Source organism: Dissoconium aciculare (assembly GCF_010015565.1).
Source record: "Dissoconium aciculare CBS 342.82 unplaced genomic scaffold K489scaffold_12, whole genome shotgun sequence".
Taxonomy (NCBI): Eukaryota; Fungi; Ascomycota; class Dothideomycetes; order Mycosphaerellales; family Dissoconiaceae; genus Dissoconium; species Dissoconium aciculare.
In genome coordinates, this window is record NW_022984962.1 from 351786 (window position 1) to 376280 (window position 24495).

The 24495-nt window shown below is 54.0% G+C and overlaps 11 protein-coding genes across 11 annotated transcripts; 3 read left to right on the forward strand and 8 right to left on the reverse strand.

The window, feature by feature from the left end:
* Positions 1-1626: 1626 nt before the first annotated feature.
* K489DRAFT_296238 (uncharacterized protein) lies at positions 1627-2236 on the forward strand (the record flags this gene model as incomplete). Its single annotated transcript, XM_033600312.1, has 2 exons — positions 1627-1755; positions 1817-2236. Coding segments are annotated over 2 exons (549 nt in total), but the record flags the coding sequence as incomplete, so codon positions are not given.
* A 1060-nt stretch (positions 2237-3296) lies between these two features.
* Positions 3297-5331, reverse strand: K489DRAFT_396202 (3-isopropylmalate dehydrogenase). Its single transcript, XM_033606870.1, has 6 exons — positions 5044-5331; positions 4969-4988; positions 4888-4908; positions 4764-4832; positions 3972-4695; positions 3297-3898 (listed from the first exon to the last, which is right to left on the reverse strand). Exons 1-6 carry the CDS (start codon positions 5072-5074, stop codon positions 3666-3668), a joined length of 1098 nt encoding a protein of 365 aa, XP_033456857.1. The 5' UTR covers positions 5075-5331; the 3' UTR covers positions 3297-3665.
* A 78-nt stretch (positions 5332-5409) lies between these two features.
* K489DRAFT_362367 (uncharacterized protein) lies at positions 5410-7726 on the reverse strand. The gene is made up of 3 exons (XM_033602655.1): positions 7113-7726; positions 6851-7053; positions 5410-6800 (listed from the first exon to the last, which is right to left on the reverse strand). The coding sequence occupies exons 1-3, from the start codon at positions 7648-7650 to the stop codon at positions 5571-5573; spliced, it is 1971 nt and encodes a 656-aa protein (XP_033456858.1). The 5' UTR covers positions 7651-7726; the 3' UTR covers positions 5410-5570.
* A 227-nt stretch (positions 7727-7953) lies between these two features.
* Positions 7954-9573, reverse strand: K489DRAFT_325044 (retrograde regulation protein 2; the record flags this gene model as incomplete). Its single annotated transcript, XM_033601805.1, has 4 exons — positions 7954-8304; positions 8367-8871; positions 8927-9378; positions 9439-9573. The coding sequence occupies 4 exons, from the start codon at positions 9571-9573 to the stop codon at positions 7954-7956; spliced, it is 1443 nt and encodes a 480-aa protein (XP_033456859.1).
* A 789-nt stretch (positions 9574-10362) lies between these two features.
* K489DRAFT_412513 (uncharacterized protein) lies at positions 10363-11737 on the reverse strand (the record flags this gene model as incomplete). Its single annotated transcript, XM_033607934.1, has 3 exons — positions 10363-10612; positions 10711-11001; positions 11154-11737. 3 exons carry the CDS (start codon positions 11735-11737, stop codon positions 10363-10365), a joined length of 1125 nt encoding a protein of 374 aa, XP_033456860.1.
* A 260-nt stretch (positions 11738-11997) lies between these two features.
* Positions 11998-14583, reverse strand: K489DRAFT_417071 (uncharacterized protein; the record flags this gene model as incomplete). The annotated part of the gene is made up of 2 exons (XM_033608188.1): positions 11998-13758; positions 13816-14583. The coding sequence occupies 2 exons, from the start codon at positions 14581-14583 to the stop codon at positions 12343-12345; spliced, it is 2184 nt and encodes a 727-aa protein (XP_033456861.1). The 3' UTR covers positions 11998-12342.
* A 1165-nt stretch (positions 14584-15748) lies between these two features.
* K489DRAFT_383391 (uncharacterized protein) lies at positions 15749-16337 on the forward strand. Its single transcript, XM_033605593.1, has 2 exons — positions 15749-16155; positions 16226-16337. The coding sequence occupies exon 1, from the start codon at positions 15780-15782 to the stop codon at positions 15933-15935; it is 156 nt and encodes a 51-aa protein (XP_033456862.1). The 5' UTR covers positions 15749-15779; the 3' UTR covers positions 15936-16155; positions 16226-16337.
* A 735-nt stretch (positions 16338-17072) lies between these two features.
* K489DRAFT_412516 (uncharacterized protein) lies at positions 17073-18170 on the reverse strand (the record flags this gene model as incomplete). Its single annotated transcript, XM_033607935.1, has 1 exon — positions 17073-18170. One exon carries the CDS (start codon positions 18168-18170, stop codon positions 17073-17075), a length of 1098 nt encoding a protein of 365 aa, XP_033456863.1.
* Positions 18171-19166: 996 nt separating this feature from the next.
* Positions 19167-21482, reverse strand: K489DRAFT_373061 (uncharacterized protein; the record flags this gene model as incomplete). Its single annotated transcript, XM_033603391.1, has 1 exon — positions 19167-21482. The coding sequence occupies one exon, from the start codon at positions 21480-21482 to the stop codon at positions 19167-19169; it is 2316 nt and encodes a 771-aa protein (XP_033456864.1).
* Positions 21483-22025: 543 nt separating this feature from the next.
* K489DRAFT_324995 (uncharacterized protein) lies at positions 22026-23609 on the forward strand (the record flags this gene model as incomplete). The annotated part of the gene is made up of 1 exon (XM_033601800.1): positions 22026-23609. One exon carries the CDS (start codon positions 22026-22028, stop codon positions 23607-23609), a length of 1584 nt encoding a protein of 527 aa, XP_033456865.1.
* Positions 23610-23875: 266 nt separating this feature from the next.
* Positions 23876-24373, reverse strand: K489DRAFT_324778 (glycine cleavage H-protein; the record flags this gene model as incomplete). Its single annotated transcript, XM_033601786.1, has 2 exons — positions 23876-24258; positions 24313-24373. The coding sequence occupies 2 exons, from the start codon at positions 24371-24373 to the stop codon at positions 23876-23878; spliced, it is 444 nt and encodes a 147-aa protein (XP_033456866.1).
* Between the last annotated feature and the right edge of the window lie 122 nt (positions 24374-24495).

Below are 24495 nucleotides of genomic sequence, written 5' to 3' on the forward strand. Positions count from 1 at the left end.
TTGAAAGCCAGTCTCATCGAAGTTGTACATGTCTCCAGGCAAGATGCCATACTTGTTGATTGTGTTGCGTACCAGGGCGAACCAGCTTTCAATGACTTCCGGAGTCTCACACAATCTTCTTTGGCACTCGTAAGTCCTTCCTAGTTTGATTGTCAGGGCAGGAGTACGCTTTATGAATGTCCTAGCCCAATTTTGGCCGACTGGTGGAGTTCCTTTGGCTTGGCAGATAGAATTGGCCATTGATCGTACCAGGTTTGTGGTTGGCGATAATCCTTGAGAATCTAGCTTCAAGGTGTCTTTTAGAAGTACCTCTTCTTCTATAGGACTGAGTTTCATCTTCGGTGGTACATAATCTTCTCGCGAAGGAGTTCCTTTCATCCTATCGTATAGCGTTGATTTCGGAACTCCATAAGCTTTAGCAGCAGCTGTGATTGAACTGCACGTATTTGACTTCAAAGCAGATAAAGCAAGCAAGACACTGCCTTCATTTGGACTTATTCGGACGCGTTTTGACGATGCCATAACGCGTTGAAGTCAACGTAGTAAGATTCATGAAGCTCGCGTCCGGAACCCCCGTGTGTCCGGAACCCCCGTGCCCCGCGTTACCCAGGTGCTAGGGACCAGCGGACGCGGGCGGCCCCAGGGCAGAACCCTTGGTGCAGGTGTCGCGACACTTATTACTATTATCTGTGAAGTGAGCAGCAATACTACAGTTCACACAGGAGGTAGTCATGAAGGTGTTGGCATGTTTGTTCGAGGCTGCGGATTTTTCCATGCAAGGCAGTCTTCAAGAATCTCTGTTGCTCCAATACATATGTTCGCTGGTTCGAAAGGGGTTCGTCGGCGATTACATGAATCATTCCAAGTTTATTATCATTATTATCACGGAAGGTTTTTCCATTGGGTTGAGAGCAGCCCTCGAGCGTTCTCATCGCATCCACGTGACCGCGCGTCATGGACCGCCCGGGAGGCCAGTGCATTTGCAGGGAGAATTGGTTGCTATGCAACTTGGCCGAAAACATTCAGGCGGGCGGGCAGCAGCCGCACAACTGCTGTGTTGACGACCTCCACTACGCTGCGGCAATATCTCTACGTATATCATTCTGCCTCGAGTCGCGCATACTGAAGTTCAGCACATCAAAGCCACTGTGCACCTCCTGTATAATAATGCAACTCGCCCAATAACAACGAAACATGTCTCTCACAGAACTTGATCGTGCTCCTGCACTACCCACTGCACCACAACCACTACAGCCGCTGTCGCCGGAGCGCGTCAATGGCACACGACCATCTACAGCAACCACAAGCAACAAATCACCTTCGAAAGGGTCGGCCAACGACAAGACATCCAGACATGATCTTCCATCCCCATTTGCGTCTCCAACTCGTAAAGCCGCAAACCTCTTCGCCGACTACAACCCAAACCGTGCCGCTATGGCCAAAGAGTCTGGCTTCGCGTTGCCAGGCTCCCCAACCATTGGCGACATCCACGCCTTCAAAAGCCATGTTCGCACTAACAGCGATGTTCAAGGGCTTGTGAAGCGCTTCGAGCACCTAGATGTTCGCGATCGCGACGCGGAGAGCAACGAGCGGCGCAAAAAGCTGGAGGCAGAATTACGACGTGCACTAATTGCGCGTGAGGAGGCCGAAGGCGATGCCAAAAAGCTACGGGAGGAGTCTCGAAGACTGAAGAAAGAGGTCGAGGAGGGTAAGGATCGCGAGAGGAGAGTCGGGAAGAGACTCGAGGTAGTTATGGTATGTGCAATACGTATGTTCCGTGCAGCAATCCTCCGGTCAACTGACGGTCGCTTCACAGGAGGAGTACACAAACTTCAAAGAAAGTCATGCATCACAGTCTGCGATTTACGAAAAGGAAGTGCGCAAGGCGAGGAAAGAGGCATTCAAATCATCATCGGCAGTGGTAAAGCTCCAAGAAGAACTGAAGGGTGCGCGCAGCACGCTCCGTGTCGCGCAGTCCACGCTTGACATGGAAAAACGAAAAACGCAGCAGCGGGACCAAGAAACATTCGACGCACAATACAAGCTGGTGTCCATGCAGGAAGAGCTTGAGCAGCTTCAATTGCGCTTGCAGATTGTTGAAGAAGAACGCGAAGCTCTGAAGAAGAACCTGCAGGAAGAAGAAGTCGCCAGGATCGCGGCAGAAGGCAGGATTGCACTCCCGGTCTCCCCACAAGGCGACGATGAGCTCCTCCTGCGCTCGCCAGTGAGACGCTCGCCACAAAAGCGAACATGCCAGACCCCTGGTGACGACGACAAGGAGAATACGGGCGTGATCACGAAGAAGACTCTCGAGATTCGAGGTCTTCTACGAGATCTTGCCGCGGAGAGACGATTGCGCGAACAAGCAGAAGAAATGACCGAGTTTCTTCGCCTGGAGTGTCAATTTCGATGCTGTAGCTGTATGACGACCAGCGAGGGCGGTCATGCAGAATCGCCGGACCTTTCGAATTCCTTCGTCGAAGATTTGGCCTTGATCCGACAAGTTGCGGAGGACGTTCTAGCACCAGTGATCGAAACGCCTGAAGTCGAAATGCTCGACATGGTTGAATCTCCGGTGCACAAAACACGAGAGCAGGATATATTGCCTGAGGCGGCATCAACCGAAATAGAGATGAGCACTAGTCTGCACGAAGTTGAACAAGAAGAGCTTGACCTGAGTCGCACGATCAGGGCGGACACGGTCGAGCCGATCCCGGTCCAGAAAAGCCGCTCGCCGATTGCAAGCAGACCATCCACAGGAGAGCAAATTGAGGCTTCCGATCACGAGCTCGTAGACTCCGGACATCAACATGATAGCTTTCGAGCCTCCACTCCGCACGAACTGACCCTGCAAGTACCGCTGCGCGACGCCGTAAAGTTGACCAAATCGTCACCAACGCTCGACACAACGCCGTATCGGCCGGGGCCGACTATTCGCACCGTGACGACCACCACCACAATTCCAATGCAATTCACCCCGTGCAAGCGCGCCGAGGCCCCACCGCGGACCTACAAATTCCACCCGGAGGATGACGATGCCAAACCCTCGCCGGTCGACACCCCCGTCGACAGCACCGTCGCTACCGCCGAGCCCGCCTTCGACCGCGCAGCCGCGCTCGCTGCGATTGCATACCGTCGCGGCCGCGCCAAATCGATCGCGAATGGCCAGACCACTCCCCGGAAGCAGATGTTGGAGGGCGTCATCAACCTCAAGGAACGGCGCGACATCAGCGCGCCACTACTCGGACAGAAGCCTGGCGTCAAAGAGAGTTCTGCTGCGAGCAAGGGTTCGGCGAGCGTGGGCAAGGCGACGGGACGGAAAACCCCTTTCGCGTGAAAAGGGCAAAGGCCGCTGGTTTGACGTTTCGGGTGTTTTGGGTTTGAACGGGGCTTGGAACTATTTGATATCTTCTACTTAGCGAGGCGCTCCTGGTGCCATCTTATATCCCGGTCTGCTTGATTAGAGTTTTCGCGAGATCGACAATAACTTTGGGCGTAATAAGCATTTCTACTACACATACGATACTTTCTTCGTCGAACACACGATACAAGCATCTAATGATAGACAAGAACAGATTCGCGAGGTCTCCTTTGATTCGTTATCATTGCCATGCCCAATCATGAAGACATCCAAGAAAGGTTTACCGTCTACAGGAATCATTACTCTATTGCAACAATGCCTCGAGCTCCTTGGCGACGGCATCGCCCACCTCGGCCGTCTTCGCCGAGCCTCCGATGTCTGCGGTGCGGATGTTCTTGTCGATGACGATCTTGACCGCCTCGTCGACCTTCTTGGCGAGCTCGGGCTGTTGGAGAGAGTATTTCAGCATCATAGCTACGGAGAGAAGTGTCGCAACAGGGTTGACGATGCCTTGGCCGCTGATGTCCGGAGCGGAACCTAAAGAGAAGAATAAATGTCAGAGTTCACGATCGACTTTATTGGATGATGCATGTCCGACTTGACTTCTTACCGTGGATCGGCTCGTAAATGCCGTTGCACTTGCTCTTTCCATCCGGCGAAGCGGTCAAACTCGCCGAAGGCAAAAGTCCCAACGAGCCGGGAATGACCGAAGCCTCGTCGCTGATGATATCGCCGAAGAGGTTGCTCGTGAGGATGACACCGTTCAGCGCCCGCGGGTTCTTGACCATCAACATGGCCGCCGAGTCGATGAGGTGGTGGCCGAGCTTGAGCTGCGGGAACTCCTTCTCCATGACGTCTGTGACAGTCTTACGCCACAGACGGCTCGTCGCCATGACGTTGGCCTTGTCCAGCGACCAGACCGGTGCTGGAGGGTCCTCAGCCAGCGCCAGGTGGGCGGCGAGGCGAGTGACACGCTCGATCTCGGCGCGGGAGTAAGGCTCGGTGTCCTGGGCGAAGCCGGAGCCGTCGTCCTCGATCCGGTCGCCGAAGTAGATGCCTCCAGTCAATTCGCGGACGATGTTGAAGTTGACGCCCCGGCACACGCTCTCCTTGAGCGGCGAGTTGGCCACCAGGCTCTCCGAGGCGAAGAAGCAGGGCCGGAGGTTGCCGTATGTGCCCATTTCCTTACGGAGACGTAGGATACCTTGCTCTGGGCGGACCTTACCGGTGCCCCATTTCGGGCCACCGATGGCTCCGAGGATCACGGCATCGGCGGCTTTTGCGGCCTCGAGGGCTTCGTCTGTGAGAGGTTCACCGTGGGCATCGATGGAAGCCTGTGATGGATGTCAAATCGAGTGGTCATCACGATGGGCAGAAATGAATGATTCCATAGTCGACGTACACCACCCAGAGGGTATTCCTTCAGCTCGAACTTGACGTCCGCTTTGCTTTTGCCAATCACATCGAGAAGCTGTTGAGGTTCGATCAGACCAAGTGCGTCTCGTTGATAATATTCGAGATTCTACCTTGACTGCCTCAGCAGTGACCTACGCCAATAACTTGTGAGCCTCGTTTGTCCCATCCATGCGTTTCGTCGAATAGCTCACCTCTGGACCGCAGTGGTCACCTGTGGAGGGTCAGTGGGGGAAGTTCGAATACCCTAGCCATGGTCGAATGCTCACCGGGGAAAACAACAATCTTGTATGTCGGCATTGTGGCTGTGATTATAGTATTACGAAATAATACTGAAAGTTGTCTCTTGGGCTGTCAATGGTGTTTCCGTGATTTTTCTCTAGCCACGAATGTGGTGTCGCCCGATGTCGGCCCGATCAATTTGGCGCAAGACCTGGTGAAGTTCTGGCGAAATGAGGAGTTCCACGAAGCTATACAGCAGGGAATTCGTTCGGCGTTCCAAGTCAGCCTCGCCTACCTGGTATGTCTCAATACGAGAAAGACCTGCTGTCGCAACCATCACTGACTGCGACCTCATCTCGTGTTGTTATATAGTACATTGTTCATGAACCTCACTTGAGTCTTTAGGATGAAACCTGGAATGACGATGTGTTAGGGTTACTATCCACTCATTGTTCTACATTGTCTAAGCATTACTGGGTACCTGCGATAACCCGTTCCCAAACGCTGGACATCTATGAGGTTTTTTACATCTTTACAACTTTACAAAGTGAGACTTTCTTCTGTCTGATGAGTATCAGCCTCTCCCATCAATCTCCCTCAGTCTTTCAGTGGCAGTCTTCGCCTTCCCACCATTGGCCGCTCCGTTCCCCGTCAAGCCCAAGCTCGCAAGCGTAAGACCGGACAAACGACTAGTATTCGAGTCCATACTCCCGCTCCTCTCCATCACAGGTGCGCGGAGGAGACCACGGACTCCACCGGCCTTTCGCGCAGGGAGATCGCCCTCGCCGGCTGTAGCAACATAAACGAGATACTTCAGATTGGGCAGTGTATGGCGAATGTCAAGGACCCGCACGCCAAACACATTGTCGAGGAGTAGTCGGACGTTTTGATTTAGGAGAAACACGGCATATTCGAAGCGGAAACGTGGGACGCCTTTGCTGAATAAGGGGTAAGTGCGTAGTTTGAGATCGGCGGCGGTCGTTGAGTTGGTAGAGGAAAATTTGAGGATGCTGATCCGATCGAAGATTGTGCTTGTGCTGCTGCGGTATATCATGGTGTAAGGTAGAGGGTGATCCAGGTAGAACGATAGCATTTGGAGCACGTGAACTACGTAGCCCAACGCAGCTGCTATTCTCTCAGGAGGTTCAGAGTCAAGATCTTCGGAGTTCGGGAGGTGAAGATCGCGGATTGTAAAAGCAAGGGCTTTGCCGGGCTGAGGGCGGATCGGGTAACATTGTTGCAGCTCTTCGCAGATACGACGGCGCTGGTTCTGGACAGCTTTCTGCTTGATGTTGCGCTCATCACTCATACTCGGCAATTCGGGTTGAAAGGCTGCCATTTCATCGGCCTGCGCTCCCCGCGCTTTCCAATCGGCTTGCATGAGATTTCGTCTGGAAAGCAACGCTGTCCGCTTTTCCTCTTGTTGTTTCTTGGCCTTGTCCAATTGTCTTCTGACCACCATCGTCGCGAATTCGATGGTTTTCAGGCGGTCTGCTGCCTGTCTTGCTTGGTCCCGCTCAGCCAAGGCTTCCTCACTGTTATGGAGTATTTCTTCGAGATCAACGGTAATGTTGTCGCGGATTGATAATGCGTCCTGTATGCTGTCGTCAAGACGTGCAAGTCGCAAAAGTGAATCGAAAGACGAAGTGGGCGACACACGCGATGTGCCACTGGTCGAAGGACGACTGCTCGATGCGTAGGTCTGAGGCAGAAGGTCGATCACTGAAGAGCTAGCCGCATAGACTCCGTCACTCAGGTGAAGCAGGACAGCGTTGATGGGAAATTGGCGGTGCACACTTTCCAGCTAGAGAGAGTCAGCTTGGATGCGGTTTCCGTTTGCAGAAGCGCACGTACCGATTTACCCATGTATTGCAAGCCTTGCATGTCTATGGTAAAGCGCAAGAGTTGTTGCCAACGTCGGGTTGAACCTCTTCGAAGCCACACCCGTAGGATCATGTTGTCCGCTCTCGTGATACCTGGTCCACACCCTGTCCAATCGATATGACCAAAGGTTGGATTCATGGTCCTGTCAACCAGTTCCGAAATGTAGACAGCATCTGAGGCACTATTTCAGCATTCATTCAAGCATGCCTTTCTCCAGTGGACACCTACCGACCTTCGAGACCAGGGACATGCAGTGTGAAAAATGTATCCACTAGGTGCTCCGAGACTACATCCTCCAGCCTTTGCTGTCTCTTTGTTGGTGTCGAATTGGCCCATTCCAATGTGCTTCGTCTTCGCATGCGCCTCAGATCTGGTCGTTTGGGAGAAGTGGTGGCGGTGCTGTAAAGCCTTTGCTTCTGCTTGTTGGCTCTGGGACTACCGTTGGCGATGGCGACTGCGTCGGCCGACTCGGCCTCTTCGACCACAGCATCCTCGGCGAGTGACCGCAGATCAGTGGAGCTACGAGAATGGCCCAAGTTCTTCTGCTCACGAAGGGCGACAATCTTGGATGGTGATTTCAAGGATTGAGGTAGAGCATCATCGTCGGTGGTCCTAACGCGCTGGGCCCGCGGAGAGTCTGGAGAGATTGCTGATACATTCCGCAAAGATATGGAGATTAGGTTGCGCAACTTGCGATTCGTCGGTAGGAGTCGCGGACGATCACGGGGGTTTGATGGTAAGCCCATCGCAGAGCTGCTTGAATGCGCCATGCATCCCTAATGAAAGTATGCCTGCCAGTTGCGATGGCAGATTGCGTGAACCTGGTACGTCGAGGGTGCTCTCGTGATACCGTGGTGCAGTGTCATGTTGATACATAGTGCTCTGTAATAAATGCGGCTCAATGTCGAACTGCGTCATGCGCAATTTACATACCCCGCTGCGAATGATTCGTCATGCTATGAACTTACTTCGCGGGTGTCCAACCGTGAGGACGCGTCGATCGCGAGATGAGACTCTGCACTCTAAAATGATGGAAATGATAAGTATCGTAGTTTCGTGTCATGTCATACGCATCATATCAAATATCTGAACCCCTTCTTCATGGCCTCGCCCTCAATCTCAGCATTGGGTCCACCGGTAGCACCGGTGACCTCCTCGCCACGGTCGAGCTTCTTATTTGCCCTGCTCAACACAATTCTCAAAAGCACGGCCATGGCGATGGACAGCAGCAAAGTCCCGCAGTTGACCGAAAATGCAAGAATGTACCGCGGCGCGCCACCATACATGTACGACGCGTAGATCGATGAAGCATTGGAAATGGCATTGATCAATGCCAGTGCTACTGCGCGTTTCGCTGGAGGTCGGGCGATGGTGTTTGAAATCCAAGCCAGAACGATCACGTAGGAAGTGTAGATTCCCGGGACCTGGAAGCATCGATTAGAAATGCCTGCAGTCTCCCATCGTGACGGGGGGAACTTTGACATACCATAAGCAACATTGCGACATATCGCGGCGCTGTGGATGTTGTTGCAGCAGCGAGGATGAACGCCGCGATCGCTACAATCAACGGTAATATGACATGGAACGTCCGTTCGCCAGTCTTGTCAGCATGAACGGCGTTGCAGAAGACGGTGATGACGGCGAGAATGTAAGGCGGTGCCGTGAGGAGCAATGTGGTGATGTTGTCGTAATCGAGCGTTTTGACGACCGACGGGAAGAAGTTGGTGACAGAGCCGGCCGAGACAATGCCCAGCAGCATGAGCATGAGGATCCATACTTTGAGATCCTTGACAGCGAGGCTGAAGCCGCCCCAGAATGATTGCGATTTGCTGTCAACCCAATCGTCGACGCCGACATCTTCTTGTAGACGCCAAACTGCCAATTCGCGCTCTTCGTCCGTAAGCCATTTGGTAGTGCGTGGGAAATTGGGCAACACAAAGAATGCCGCCGCGGCTATGACAACCGTCATGGCTCCTTCGATGATGAATAGCCTGTTACCAGAGTTAGCAAACCGCAATCTTCCACCGTAAATCATCATCGACCCACCATCTCCAGGCAGGAAGTCCAAGTTTGCCGTCCATGCCACTCGTGATCCCAGCAGCGATCAACCCAGCAAAAGCCCCTGACATCAAACTTCCCGAATAGAGCACAGCGGATCGAAACGCAAGCTCCTTCCGACTGTACCAACAAGAGAGGTAGAACAGACAGCCGCCGAAATATGGAGCCTCCACGAAACCCAAAATAAATCTGATCGCGACCAGGCCACCGAAATCCTGCGCGGCGGCCGTGCAGGTCGAAACGATGCCCCACGCCACCATGACGGAGGGCAGGTAGATGGCCGGTTTTCCGATCTTGTTCAGGAATAAGTTGGAGGGAACCTGCATGAGGATGTAGCCGACGAAGAGGATCGACACGGCCGTTTCGTACTGCGAGTCGGACATCTTCAGGTCGGCCTGTAGTCCAGGATGGCCAGCCAGGCGGGCGGTTGCGATGTTGTTCTTGATCGCGAATGTCAGCCTATCCATGAGTTCCGAGAAATGGTCCAATCAGGCACGTACCCGATCGAGGTAGTTCATGATATACATGATGATTATAGCTGGAAGTAATCGGATATCGATCTTGCGGACGAGGGCCTTTTCTGCCCGGATTCGCTCCTCGGGCGTGAGAGATCGAATGTAGGCCGGCACTTCCATTGATGAAGGCCCTACCTCGCGATGGATGGAGTCGGCCGCCAGCTTCTGGTCGATTCGCTCCGTTGAAGACGCCATGTTGTGCGACTGGCAGAATCGATCGCGGTTATCGCAGGCTGAGAGGGAAGTTCTTGGGGAACGATGGAGCGGCACAATCATTTATGTCTTGCTACCGCAGCGCTTGCTCGCTTCGACAGGAAATTCCGTATACACTGCTATTGATCACTCGTCATGAAGACGGCACAGAACCTTCACCGTCACACACGTGCAGGATGTCCTTGATATATAGCCGGCATGCAGCCTGCAGTCCGATCCCGTTGACGGTGTGTGCAAGTTTGGCCCAGAGGAGGGAAAGCAAGTCCCGCTTATGAATGCCGATCGATGTGACACTGCATTGGACCGTCGCATTTTCGCCTCATGGGACAAGGAAGTACCGCAGTACATTTCCATCCCGACGACCATTGAACAGCATTGGATAATGGAAGAGCTGAATCTGGCAGGACAGGTGATAATGTTGATCTCATCCAATGTTTCCTGCGACAGTGCTCTCTCATCGGGTCTCACCAGATCTGATCTTGCCTGGTAGGGCGCGCGCTATACGTTAAACATCAACCGGCCCTTGTCTAGTGAAGACACATTCTGTTAGTCGATCGCGTGGATATGCACGACATATCGAGTCTGATAATACACACCAACACAAAATCGATACAAGCGCAGAGCTCGAACCGAGACACTTGATCAGTCCATCTTCAATCCGCCAAACTCCCGTTGCATCCCATCACAGATTAGTTGTCACCCATCATCATCCAGACGTTCTTCCCCAGCTCCGTCAATACGTCCAACATGAGCCCCGAGGCCCTGCCTCATCCGCTCCTCGCGCCGGATGCGTTTATACTCGACATAATCCTCCGCCTCATCGGACCAAGGCCGACACAGGACCAAGCTCATGTCGTTCTCCGTCGATAAACGCCGGAAGCGGACGATATACGTCACATCTTCGCTCCTCGGCCCACCCTGGATTGACCAGCCGCTGACTTCATGTCTGCGATGAGCGCACAATCACGATGAAGTCGGGTATCAGCCCAGAATCATAGCTGATGTCAAAGCTCAACGCATCCGGAGGGAGACTGGGTGACTTACAGCCCGTCATATCGAATCCCAGCTCTCGGTCTCCAAAAGCCGTGTAAGGTATGGCACCGCAAGACACGCACGGGATTATGCGAATCGACCGCGCCAGACGTGAGGCGGTAACGGCCTGGATCGGCGTTCCTGGTGCGATACTGGAACGTGTATGGAATGGCATCCGGGATCTCATCGTCGTCGGTCATGACGATGGCATAGGCTCCGCGGGAGTCGGCGACGATGCCTCCGTCCAGGGTCGTCCGGTCGATGATGCCGGCTCGGAGAGCGAAGAGCGGACTGATCCACCAACTGTGTGAGGGTTCGCCCCCGCGAGTCAGCACTGAACGGGAGCAGTTCAAAACACACACAAACCCTCCCCTCCGCCCGCCAGCCTTTCCCCGAGCAAGTGAACTCCAAAAGAGGGGAGGGGGGAGGCAAAAGGGAGGGAAAAGAAGACCCACTCTCCCGGCACGAACCCCAAATCCCCACATCGCCTCGACTGCGCCGGGTTCAGCTTCGCGTCCGGCTGCCTCAACCACCTCAGCAGGAGATGCTCGCGGGTGACGTCCGCGGGCCGACAGACCCCGCCCAACCGGGCCCCATCGCCCTCGTACAAGAGGGTGCCCCAGCCCTTCAACGGAGCCCCATATCGACCCTCCCAGCTCTCCCGGAGCAAGTCGCAGCGCTCGACGAGCCCAGAAGGCCACCTCGTGGCGCCGCCGGAGATGGCCTCGACGGCGAGGTGCAGGCGGCTGTAGCGGAGATCGGCCTGGGGGAGGTCCGCGGAGAGGAGCGTGCGCAGGAAGTCGTCGAGGTGCAGGATCTCCGAGCTGGAGAGCGCTTCGGGCCCTTGGCGCGCGATGAGCGGGTCCAGGATGTCGCGGATCCAGCGCGTGCGGGAGAGGAGGTAGGAGGGGTCAAAGATGGAGGTGCTGTGGTGGTGGTGGTTGTGGTGGAGGTGAGGGAGGATGCTGTCGCGTTTGGGGGAGGTGAAGGTCGAGATCAGGGAGAGGGAGGGGATGGAGAGGGGATCCGAGGTGGTCATTATGGCCGGCGTTGTTGTTGTTGTTGTAGGTGTTGTCCGAGGTGGTTTGGCATCCGTAGTGGATGTGGGATCCTCGTTTGCTGGTAGGTTCAGAAGCGCGATGGCTGCCACAAGTGGACCCGGGGATGTTGAAATCAACGAAGGTGAGATTCAGGAGTATCGTTGTGCGTATGAGTCCACTGCCAGAGCGACTGTGGCTTCCCAGCAACACTAGAGATCACCTGCCTAGAAGGCTCTCGATTTGAAGGAAAGGACTGGTTCGTTCTTCGGCAAGAACGAGGCACAGCATGGATCCGTTGCAAGGAATCAACATTGATTTGTTCATCACGGATTGATTAGTATTAGCTATCAGCAAAATTGATTTCCGCTCACTACCGTTACACCGCGCCTTGCGTCGCAAGCCATCAAGAAGAGCGGTTTGTTTCTTCTTCTGTCCTGCGTTCGTTCCGATGTGTTTGAGCCTCCTGCCAGAGCATGATCTACGCCCGATTATGACAGAGGACTCGAGGACCGCACCCCATGAATCCTCAGTCAATGCGCTCCCTTCCCTACGTCTTCGCTTCCTCTTGGACAAACTTGATCGCCGGTCCAGTCCTTCGAACGGCTCATTCGGCCTTCGCCGCCTCCGGGTCGATGATGGCCCCCGACTTGCCCATAGCATCCGTGTCCTCGTCGTCAGCAGGCACAGCACCCTTGTCCTCGCCGACGACACCTGGACGGGTTGGCTGGGTGGCAGTAAGAACAGACTCTTGCTTTGCAACGGGTTCGCTTTGAGATGCAGGGGCTTGGTTCTCCTTGTTCGCGCCCGCAGCAGGTTCCGCTGCTGCCTCAGCATATGTCTTGTCGTCGTCGACGATTTCGCCCGCCTTGGCTTGAGCGTCCTTGGCGACCTCGCCAGCTTTTTGCTGGGCTTCACCTGCTTTGGCTTGCACGTCCTTGGCGAGCTCCCCAGCTTTTTGCTGCGCATCGCCGGCGAGCTGCTTGCCCTGTGCCACCGCCTTCTCGACTGCCGGCTCAGCCTTTCCTTGGGCGTCCTTGGCCAATTCCTTGCCCTTCTCCGCAGCCTTCTCGAGCGCAGGCTCGGCCTTTGCTTGCGCATCCTTGGCCAGTTCTTTGCCCTTCTCCGCAGCCTTCTCGACGGCGGGGGCGACCTTTTGCTCGGCTTCTTTGGCAAGCTTCTTGCCTTCCTCGGCTACCTTCTGCGAAGTTTCGCTGACCTGCTGGGAAGCCTGCTTCGCACTCTCCTTTGCATTGCCCCCGATCTTTTGGCTCAGTTCCAAGGTGCCGTCCTTGAGCGCCTGTAAATCTTTTCGGAGCTGCGCCCGTTTCTCCTCGTCGGTCAAGGCTCGTGCTTCATCCTCGGCGCGCTTGCCGGTGTCTTCGATGGTATCCTTCGTCTTGCGGCTGGCCTCTTGAGACGCGTCGATCACCTTCTTGGCGACGTCGGAGGGCTTGCCGGCTTTGCCGCGGTTGGTGTAGGCCTTGATAAAAAATCTCAAGAACAGGAAAGTGAGCGGGGTGAGGTACAGGAGGTTCAGGTAGATGGCGAAGGCCTGGCCGGTGGTGTCCAGACAGTCGACCTTGGTCAAGTCGGTGCTCCATTTGGTCTCGTGGTGTGGGACAAGCTGTTCTTGGATCTCTTCGATCTTGGCTTGAATGGCGGGTGCGAGTGCCTGGCCGTATTTGTTCGTGACGCGTTCTGCGATGCCCTCTTCGCCTACAGCACGGAGCAGGAGCTTCTTGGCCAGAGCGACCATGTCTCCGGTCGGAGTGGGTGTTTCGATAATCTCAGAGATGGTCGACGTCGCAACGGAGGCGATGGAGCTTGCACTCGAGATGGCCGACTTGATGAAAGAGGTGACCGTGTAAGACGTAGAGACTGGCATGTCGTACTGGAGGAACAGGTGGGTTCCAGCGTAAAGGCTGCCCCAGATCAATTGGACGATTTGCATGGAGGTCAGGGTACGCTTGAGAGCCACGGGAACGCGGATGTTCAGGGCGGACAGCGTGAAATACGTGTACTGCGCGATCACAATTAGTCTCCGATCATACCACATTTGACCACCATGTCAACTTACCATGAGCGTGTGAATGAATGAGTTGACAAACACGAACATCCAGATCGGTGGGCTCATGTAGCGAATACCAGCCCACATGCACAACATGGCTCCACTGTGGTGGTAGGTCTGCAGGGTCGGGCTGCGTTTGCCCTTGGCGACGATGACCAGAGTGTCGACGATCTCATAGAACTTGCTGACGTAGAAGAACCAACCCCAGAAGGCGAGACCTTCGTTCCAGAGACGACCCACGTCGGTCGGGTCCGGGTTGCCGTTGTAGTCCAAGTGCAGCAATGAATTCTTGATCTCCCAGATGTTCAAGGTTGTGTTGTACGCAGCAGCATCGCCGAATCCACGTGGACCGTTCATCTTGCAGAACGCATCAGCGAGTCCGGCGGCGCCGGTGTCGGTGTTGTAGCCCGGCCAGGTCTGGATCGCTGCGCGCAACATGGCCAGGAAGGTCAAGCCGGAGTAGACGATGAGCCCTGCGTTATGTGCGACGACGAGGGCATCGAACCACGGCTGCCTCGCGATCCACCACGGCTTCGGTTTGCCATTGTTCTTCTCTTTCCGCTGGGCGTTGATGGCGTTGAGGACCAAGACGGAGACGATGTAGATGCTTGCGACAGCCACGGGGACCTCCGGTCGGAGGACGGCATGGTAGATGGTGGAGGGAATGGTGAACGGGGCGCGTAGGGTAGCATCTCCGACCGGTGGTGGAGGAAGAGGACGAGCGTCGGGAATGAAACCGAGCTTGGGCAAGCTGAGGTAGATTTGAGGACCGGCCATGGTGGGTGGGTGGCTCGTTGGGTGTATTTCTTGTGTCCTTTAGTCCGAGGGATTGTCTCACGCGCGAGCGAGCGAGGAACGGAAGAAGCAACAGCAGGTGCAGGTGCAGCCGACCTTTGCTGGAAGCAGCAGGAGCAGCAGCAGGAGCAGCAGCTCGGCAAGCGCGAAATTTCGAGCTTGAAGAGAAAGCTGGAGAGCTGGAAAGCTGGAGGAGGGCCGGACGCAGAGAGCAGCTGGGCAGTTGATAATAAATCCAACGGCTCGACTTCTTCCGATCGGCGGTCCAGCAAAAGCTTCACGCGATCACGCCCGTTGATAAGCACGAGGATGAAGGACAAGAAGGCGGTCGTGATGAGTGAGGATATGTGAAAAGGAGGAGATATACCAAAAGGTGTAGGGTGGATGGAAGATCAACAACATCTACATGTGCTATGGTATAGTGCGTGCCCAGGTATTTTACCAAATCAACATCGACCACAACGACAACAGACTCATCATCGTCTACATGCTATACTGTATTGTTGTGCGTGCTGCTGCTGCTGCTGCTGCTGTCACGGCTGGAGGCGCCCTCTCTTCTCTTCCATTTGTTTACTTTCTCGCGCAAACCTGCCTGTGAGGTAAGGTAAGCGCGCGTGTTGGGCCGGCCTTTTCTTCTTTTCCAAAGAGGTTGGCGTCGGAATTTGCAAGTGTTGACATCATACACCTGGACACCTGGGCAATCGACAAGCATCACCGTCCAAGCCCGTCCAGTATCGATGAGTCCCAATGTCACCCGATGTTGCACGTCATCCGTCTCATTCGTTTCCATCATGCTTGGAAAACATGCAACGAATGATATCTACCTAGGTAGGTACGGGTAATAATCTAATACTGTGCAGGTGTGATAATACTGTAATGAGTGAGGCTGCCTGGCCTGACGACTCTCTCCTCTGTTCATTGCGTTTGTCTTGCACCTCATCGTCCAGGGATGTGTATATACCTACCTAGTTAGGTAGGTATATGTATATCGACAAATGATGCATACCTGGGCATATTATATGTAACCCACCTAGGTGGGTACTGTAGGTAATTATACTTTATGTCTACCTCTACATGATATAGGTGGTATGCATTCCATTCTACCATACATACATACATACATACATACATACATACCTATTCTACCGTGCATATCTATTCCATATACTGTAGCTGAAATGATAATAAATCTCGTCATATCTCAATTCTACCTTCTCTCGCGTGCTGCAACTGACGTCACTCGCTCGCAGGGAGGGCATTCTCACATGCGCGCGCGACGTTCCAAGCCCGAAGTTGTCAGCAGCAAGCAGCATCGTCATCATCAGCATCCGTGAACATGCCGGTCTGTCCTGTATACAGCTTGTCTTTCCAATGTCGATCAATTCGCAGGTGTCTGCTGCTCTAAGTCTGTTCTTTTAGTATGGACCAACGCGATCGTGTCTGCTAGATCTTTCGCTAGACCATATATGCATGTGAAGCCTATCGGGGAGGCGAGCGTCGAGAGGAAGAGAAGAAGGCTTTGGCGTACTTGTCAGGCCCCTCGCTAAGGACAATGTACGTAAATCCCGAGGTCTCTCTCTCGTTAGACTCATCATCCTACGTAGCTGGGTTCATACCTATATAGACTTCGATCTGTTCGCCAGGTGACTGTCTCCTGCTTTCAAAAAAGCTTGAATCCAACCACAGTGCCTACCTGGTATCCACCCACCACAGTCACCAATCCCTCCACCCACCCACCACATCGCAGAAACACAAGTCGAAATGTCCTCAGGAGAGAACGCCGCCGAGCAAACCAAAGGCTTCTTCAAGAACCTCTCCGTAAGTCCCACCCACCTCTCCTCTTCGACAAACAAAAGCAAACCTCGATCGACCGCTTCTGACCTCTCCACCGACAGGACACCACCGAAGGCATCCGTCAGAACGTCAACTCCTTCGCCGACAACCTCATCAACAAGGACGCCAGCGCCAACAGCACCGGCCAACCCGTCGGCGGTCAGAAGACCAGCCACACCCAAGATGCCACCGGCTCGGGCATTCTAGGCAGCGGGGATGTCCACACCGGCAGCACCGGCGCCACGACTTCCGCCACTGGCTCCACCACTGGCAACGCAGGATCCGGCCTTCACCCGCATGCACAGGCTACGGCCGATGAGATCAACAAGGTCTTCACCAAGAAGGCATGAACGAGTGAACGAGCGAACGAGTGCTTCATCTCGCCGGTCAGCGCCGATTGCGCTCGCGGGTCAACTGAAGCGACCTGCACGATTCACGACGAATGCTAGGATAGACGAGGATGTCTTTCCCATTATTTAACTTTACACATGCGACAGACAATATAAATACCCATTTCCCATGCTCCCTGTGTCCAGTCGAGAACCAGAATAAAACTACATCTCCAAATTCAAGATCGACCAGCAAATCCCCGGTCGGTTCACAATGTCCTACCCGAAAGGATCGTTCCCAATGACCCGTCAGTCCGACTCGTCGCTGGACTCAAGGCCGGAAAGTCTCTCCTCATCATCACTTTCCGCCGGCGAACTATCATTCGCATTCGTCTTCTTCTTCCCCAGCCCTTCGACCTCCCTCGTCAAACCCACCACCCGTCCCAAGAGCATCTGATTCTCCGCCCGCAACAATCCGACCTCCTCCGTCAACTTCCGATTCGCCTTCCCAAGTGAACCCTCCCGAGACGAGTCTCCCCTCTCCCCCTTCAAGCTCTCGAGACGCTCCGCCATCTGCCTCTCCCTCGCCCTGTTCGCGATGCGGTCCTGTCCGCGCAGGTCCATCTCCTTTTGGAGAAGCTCCCTCGCCCGCGTGACTTCCCAGCGGAGGGATTGGATCTGTGTCTGCAGGTGACTCTGTTCGGCCGTGCGGACGTCTTGGAGGTTGGAGAGGAGGTGCGCTTTGAAGAGCGCGAATTCCCATCCGAAGCGCGCGGCGAAGACGGCCAGCGTTTGTTCCAGGGCGCTCTGGGCCGGGCGCTGCGGTTGTGGCTCGTGGCGTGGCTGGGGTGTTGGTGTAGGCGCTTTCGTGGGTGGGCGTGGGATGCTTGCGTTGGCAGAGCGAGCAGTCGCGGCTGGAGGGGCGGCGGGCGAGTTGCGCTGCTCTTCGGCTGCCCTGGAGGGAGGAGCAGGTAGGCCGTTGGTGATGAGATGCTTGTCCTGGACAGTTGTAGACTGTGGACGAGGTGGGCTCGTTCCGTCAGACTCCGACGAACCACGCCCAACGATGGTTTCGGGATGTCGCTCATGGCCGCCTCCACCGTGAGTCGTTTCTCCTCGGGGACGGCTGCGTGCGGCTTTTGCTGCATCCGGTCCATCCGCGTCGGCTCGTGATTCGTGGCTGAGAGGCCGAGCACCTGCTTCAGCGGCGGGGGTCCATAATCCACGGGAGGCCTGCCCATCACTTCCACGCCTTCTGCCGCGTCTGGTCTGCTCCCCACTCTCACCGTCGCGCTGCGAGTTCGAGGACCACGGCATGCCCTCCGTCGCAGCGTCAAATCTCTTCTTGCTCGGTCTCGAGTCGGGGTTCTCCGAGCCCTGCAGATCTGCTTGGCGCTTGAGGGACATTTTCTTCGAGAGGAGTGCTCGGTCGATGAGAAGAAGATCGAAGGAGCCCTTCAACGGCGGGGAGCCGGCTCAGGCATATATATCTACGGACTTCGCCGTGGGTGTCGTAATGTGCCATCCGCCATCCCTGGCACGTGAAAGCGACGGCCGGCGACACCGAGAATGTTCGGAAACCTTGTGACTCTCAGCTGCCAGCGCATAGACTAGGCTCCGGAGGTCCTGCGATCACATGCGTGCGAGCGTGGTGGTGGATACCCTCATTCGCTATGATGGATCGTCCTGTCACTATGCTGGAGCAGGCTTTCGGGTGGTCAGGGGGCTTCCTTTGTACAAGAGCTCGGATGGGCGTCATCACCAGAGCCGAAAGTCAACACTTTCCCAAGAATCACTTCCATGGGATGAGGCGTCGGAGATTACAGTCATATCTGTCACATTCCAGTACTATCGAAACGTAGCTATTCTACATTATAGTACTTGTCGCTCATCGAGCCATTGATCGGTCATTGAGCCGATGGGAGACCTTTGTTGTCTCCAGTGTGCCGTGATTCGACCACCGTTAAATCAAGTGCCTTCCTGGGCGACGCCAAAACTCCGGAACGATAAAATGTCATTGTTGGCATTGTTGTTACACTTGCGTGATTCGGACGGGACAAGGTCGTGTCTGTAGGGTTAGGGGTATCTCATGACAACTCTTGGCGGAACACTCCAGAGACCACAAAATTGGCCTCATCATTGATCGGTAGTGCCCGTGACTTACCGACTCACCTGAATGGCAGATCCTGCCATTTTGAACGGGACGAATGTCTCCTGCGTCAAGTCAGTGGTTGTAGGAGTTAATCATGCCAGCGTACATATTTGTGGCTGGCGTGATCGGAGCTGCTGTTAGTATTCCTGTGCAGCGTGGGAAAAATATGTGGGAAGGGGCAAAAAGTGCGAGGCTGGCCGGACGTTGGTAGAGGAATCTTGAAAGGGAGAATCTCTCGACTCGCTTGATCTTCATCCAGCTCGAGCTTTTTTGACATCGGGTTCATCATCGGCAAAGTCGATGAAGTCGAAGTCAGAATTATCCTCAAGTCGGCGTTTACCTCGAGGCGATTCGTGTTTTGAAGTTTGATTGTGTAGAAGCGATCTGCCTTCCGGGTCTGAATCGGTTTTACTCGCATCTGCCTCGGCATGTTCGGTACCATCTCCATTCTTCTCACTGGTGGATTGTTCTGTGGAGGTGTCAAGAGGAGCGTTTTCGTCGTCGTCGTATTCTAGGAGATCGTCATTTGTGGGGGCAGCCCCAGAAGCTGGCACCACAGCCTCTTCTGGCTCAGGCATGTTCTGAATGTTGTCTTCATTTGCATATTCCTCTTGCTCCACGGCAGCGTTGTCAAGCTCATCATGAAGCGTGTTGTCATCGGCTTCGTCATTACCAGGGAGCAGAGCTTGTTCAGCACCCTCTTCAACTTCTTCGCCGTTCACTTTGGGCTCTAAATGGTCGTCGTCCTCATGCGCTTCCTCAATCTCGCCTGTTACGAAGTCCTCGTCCCCGACGGCATCATAGACTTCAGCCGCGTCGTCAAACTCGTTGTCCGATTGCTCTTCTGTAGTATCTTCGTGACTCGGCACGCGATTGTCCGGATGTCCCGGGTGCCCTTCTACGTTGCTCGCTGCATATGCAGAATCGTTCGCATCTTCCGTCGAGGTTGCAAGCGCAGCAGCGGGATAGTCGTGAGAGTCTTCGATGGGAGGCTTTGAGGACTCCACATCGGTTTCGGCATCCGCCTGGGAATCCTCTACCTGAGCTTCCGACACGCTGCTCTCAGCTACGACTTCATCAACATTGTCGTTATTGGGATTTGCATTGCTGCTAGCTGATTCGGCGTTATCCTGGAGTTCGTTGTGATGCTGAGATTCGCCATTGTGATCTGCAGCTTGTTCTTCCTCAAATTCATCGGCATACTCTTCATCTGGTTCGTAGTATTCATTATCAATGGAAGCGTGATCGGGTTCATCCTCGTTAGGATGTTCCTCCTGATAATAATCACCATTGGCACTATTCACATATTCGAAGTGCGTCATGCCGAGACCTTCGCTGGCAGCACTTTTCATCTCTGTGATGAGTTTCGAAAAGTTCCAAATCAGCTCGATCGTGAGCCACATGGCCGGGATCTCCTCCGTCGCATCATTCTGGTACAAGTGAACAAAGGTATCCAGAACTTCTTGGAGACTGAATTCGAATGCTCGTGGCTCGTGCTCTCTGAGGGTAGATCTCATGTGGTCGATCTTCAAGCATAACTCTTGATCGTCCGAAATATTCTCGCCAGTGTTGATTGCAAGCTGTTCTCGGCATGTGGCCATAAGATTGGCAAGGCTTAGACTGGCAATGTTGTCGTTCTCCAAAAGACCGTTGGGTGAAGTCTGTGATTTGAATAATGGGAATTCTGTTGACCTATATTTCACCATGACAGGATGAAGACCTGTATCAGTCGGCGGGGGAAGAGTCTCTTCACTGGGTTCGATTCGAGTCTCGATGGTTGAACTCTGTTCTTCTGTCAGACTTTTCTCGTAGTCCACTTCGGCTTGTTGCGTATGATCTGATGCTTCGTCATTCTGTTCAGTCTGTGGCTGCTGAGCTGATATTTCATCATTCTTGACCTGCTCCTGAACAGTGGTCGGTGGATCAATATCCTTGACAGTTAGTTTTCCTTCAACCGGGGCTTTATCATTGTGTACACCGTCCACTGTGGCAGGGATCGGTTCCTGGTATTCTGAAGATGAAAGTGGCGCCGCGACAGACTCTTCTGCAACTAGGCTTTGCTGTTCAACTTGTGAACTTGGACCATTGCTCAGCAAGACTGGGACTAAGCCCGAAGTCTCTTCTGCTGATGATGAGAGAGGGTCTCCAATGAGAGTTGTCTGGCTTTCTGAGGTAGATACAAGGAAGGGCGCGACCACCATCTCCAGGGTAGCTGGCTGAATTTGTCCTTGGTCTATTGCAGGGGCTGGAATTTGTTGAGCTTGGTCATCATCGTAATCGATGAGCTCATCATCAAGGTCGTCCCCAATTGTGGTATTGTCGAGTGGAGGCTCATCTATCATCACTTCTTCGTGTGTGATAATCGTTGGCTCGTCATCGTCCATGTTTTCATCAGTCGCAGTGTCTGGCCGTGCCTGTTCGCCGTCTTCTACCATTTGCTCATCGTCGGTCAATTCGAACGCGATAGGGTAGTCGCTGATGTCAATCTCAATATCGTCGTCCTGGTCCATGCGATGGCCTGGTGACGAGATGTCCATGGCCACATCTGGGGGTGGTAGTGTCGCCATTTGAGGAAGTAGGCCGCAATGTTTATCAGAAGGCTGTTTTGATGATTCGAAGTCGTTTTCCAAATGGACGTTCTGGTCGGAGGGTACTCTACGTGAGTAAAGCGACGGTGTTAGCGTGTTGCGCTGTTCACGGCTTTCGTGATGAGAACATCGTAATGAACTCGTTGTCGAAGGCTGAAAGGGCCGCCGTTTGATCGGAATTTTCTCGAAGTGGTGAAGAGATCGTTCATGTGAAAATGTCCGCAGAGACGAAAGCGATGAATGTGATAGATTAGGCCCCGTTCAAGTGAGTCGTCGGGGTTCGCGCGTGGAGTCACGCGTAGTCAGCGACCCGCCAAGACCATCTGGGCAATTACAGAATGCGTGGCGGGAGCGACCGCGTGCGCCTTGACAGCTTGCCCTTAGACCCTATATGCCTAGCGATGAGGGATTGACCACGGACGTTTGTTGCGATTCTTAACGTATACGACTCGGAGCACACCGATCTGATCGTGTCGCACTATCACATACAAAATGGTATGTCAGCTCATGCGGTATATGGAGATGAAAACTGACAAGCAACAGGTCATCCTTTCGGCAGCGATCACGACCCGTTCGGGGAAGCCAATCCTGGCTCGCCAATTTCGACAAATGCAACGATCTCGGGTGGAGGCACTTCTCGCATCGTTTCCAAAGCTCGCCGACACTGCATCCCAGCATACTACCGTAGAGCAGGACAATGTTCGCTTCGTATATCAGCCTCTGGACGAGTTGTACATGGTCTTGATCACCAATCGCCAGTCCAACATTCTTCAGGACATCTCCACTCTGCACTTGTTCGCGCAAGTGGTTGGCTCGATATGCAAGAGTCTCGACGAACGGGAAATTGCTCGATGCGCCTACGAGCTGCTTTCTGCTTTCGATGAGGTCGTCACGCTTGGATATCGTGAAAACCTCACGATGAGCCAGATTAAGACTTTCCTCGACATGGAGTCGCATGAGGAGCGCATCCAGGAGATCATCTCGCGGAACAAGGAGCTTGAAGCGACTGAGGAGCGGAAGCGTAAGGCAAAGCAGCTAGAGATGCAACGCAAAGAAATATCTCGCAATGCCAGGGCCGGTGGCATGGGCAATGTTCCCCGCGCGCCTTCATACCCAACGTACACCCCTACAACGACTACTCCGGCCATTACAGACTCGTACGACTCTTACAATGCCGCAAAGAATCAACAGTTCAACAAGCCTTTGGCAACCAGGGGGAAGGGCATGCAACTCGGGAAGAAAAAGGCAACCAATTCCATGTTCGAACAGGTCCGCGGTGAGCTTGGTCCAGAAGCAGAGGCCAGCGCGCCTCTTGTCGGCGTTCCTGTCCCGGCTGCGCCCACTGTACAGCCATCTTTGGTGAATACTAGTACCGCAACCGACCGTGAAGGGATCCACATCACGGTGGCAGAATCAATCAGCGCCAAATTGTCTCGCGAGGGAGCCATCGAATCATTCGAAGTGAAGGGCGATCTACAACTACGTATCAGTGACGCAAGCCTCACGCAGATCAAGCTCGATCTTGCCGTTGGTGACACCCGAGGCGCACAATTGAATGCCCATCCCAAGGTCGACAAGGCGGAATTCAAGAATAACAATGTCATCCGATTGACAGACGCTACGAAGGGCTTCCCCGCAAACAACAGCATCCAAGTCGTGCGGTGGCGATTGGTAGCCAAGCCGGACGATGTCACAGATCCGCCAATCAAATTCACGGTCTGGACAAGCGAGCTGGCAACCAACACTTATAGCATTACTGTTGAGTACGAGCTGACTGGCTCAGACCCTCTCAAGGACGTTGTTGTTGTCATTCCCTACGCGACCTCTGAGCCATCTGTGTCCAGCTTCGATGCCGTGTATGAAGTTTCCGGGGACAGCATTGACTGGACTATCGGCGATATCGATGAGAGCAACGGCAGTGGCAGCTTTGAATTCGAGGCTCAAGGATCATCCGAGAGCGAGTTTTTCCCTATGCAAATCAGATTCACGAAGAGCACCCCGTGGGTTGACATTGATGTCCGGAGCGTCAGCTTGGTCAATATGGGGCAAGATCTTGGCTTTAGCAAAGACGTCAGAAGCGTTGCAGAGGGCTACCAAGTTATATAAATGATAATGATCACGAGCAACTTGATCGGGTTCCAATGGAACTGACTTCATGCGGTGCCCGCCGGGCGCAGCTGTGCGCCATCCGGATGATACTGTTGTTGAAAATTGAGCCTTGGATGATTAGACTTTGATGATAGAAGTGTGAACATCAATTGCTAGATAGCAAACGAACACAGTATGCACCGGGCTCGGTGGCGTTTGCGCGTTACCCTCCTCACAAGGATTACGAACTTGTATTCTCGTGACGCAAGCGAGGTCGAAGATTTCTACTCCGCCTTTTCTGTAAATGCACTGTATGCCTCCGCGTCCATCAGGTTATCGACCTCAGCCGCATTGCTCAGTGTAATCTTTGCCAGCCAGCCATTCTCCTCAGGGCTTTGGTTAATGAGCGCCGGCTTGCTTTCAAGTTCAGTGTTGACCTCAGCGATGGTCCCGCTCACTGGTGACATGATGTCTGACGCAGATTTGACTGATTCCACAGCGCCCATCGTCTCATGCTGGCTGATCTCCAGGCCTTCACTGGGCAGTTCGACAAACACTACATCGCCGAGAGCTTTGGCGGCAAAGGTGGAAATACCGATGGTGCCTGTGGTCTTGTCGTCGGACAACTCGATCCATTCGTGATCCTCGGTATACCGCTTCTCCATAGCTAGAAGTTAAATTAACCTCTGAGTCGAATCATACCATCTGAAGGTGCATTCACCTCTCGAGCTTGCGCTGAAGCTGCGTGCCATTGGAGCGAAGCTCCGTACCCGGCATGGCATAGACTGAACCCGGCATTGTCGCGTGACGGAGAAGGCATTGGTGGTAGCGCTGGCCAAGCAGCGTTTCATGACGACGTTAGCCATTGTGTAGAAGGGTCGTGATCGAAGTTGAAATTGTTATG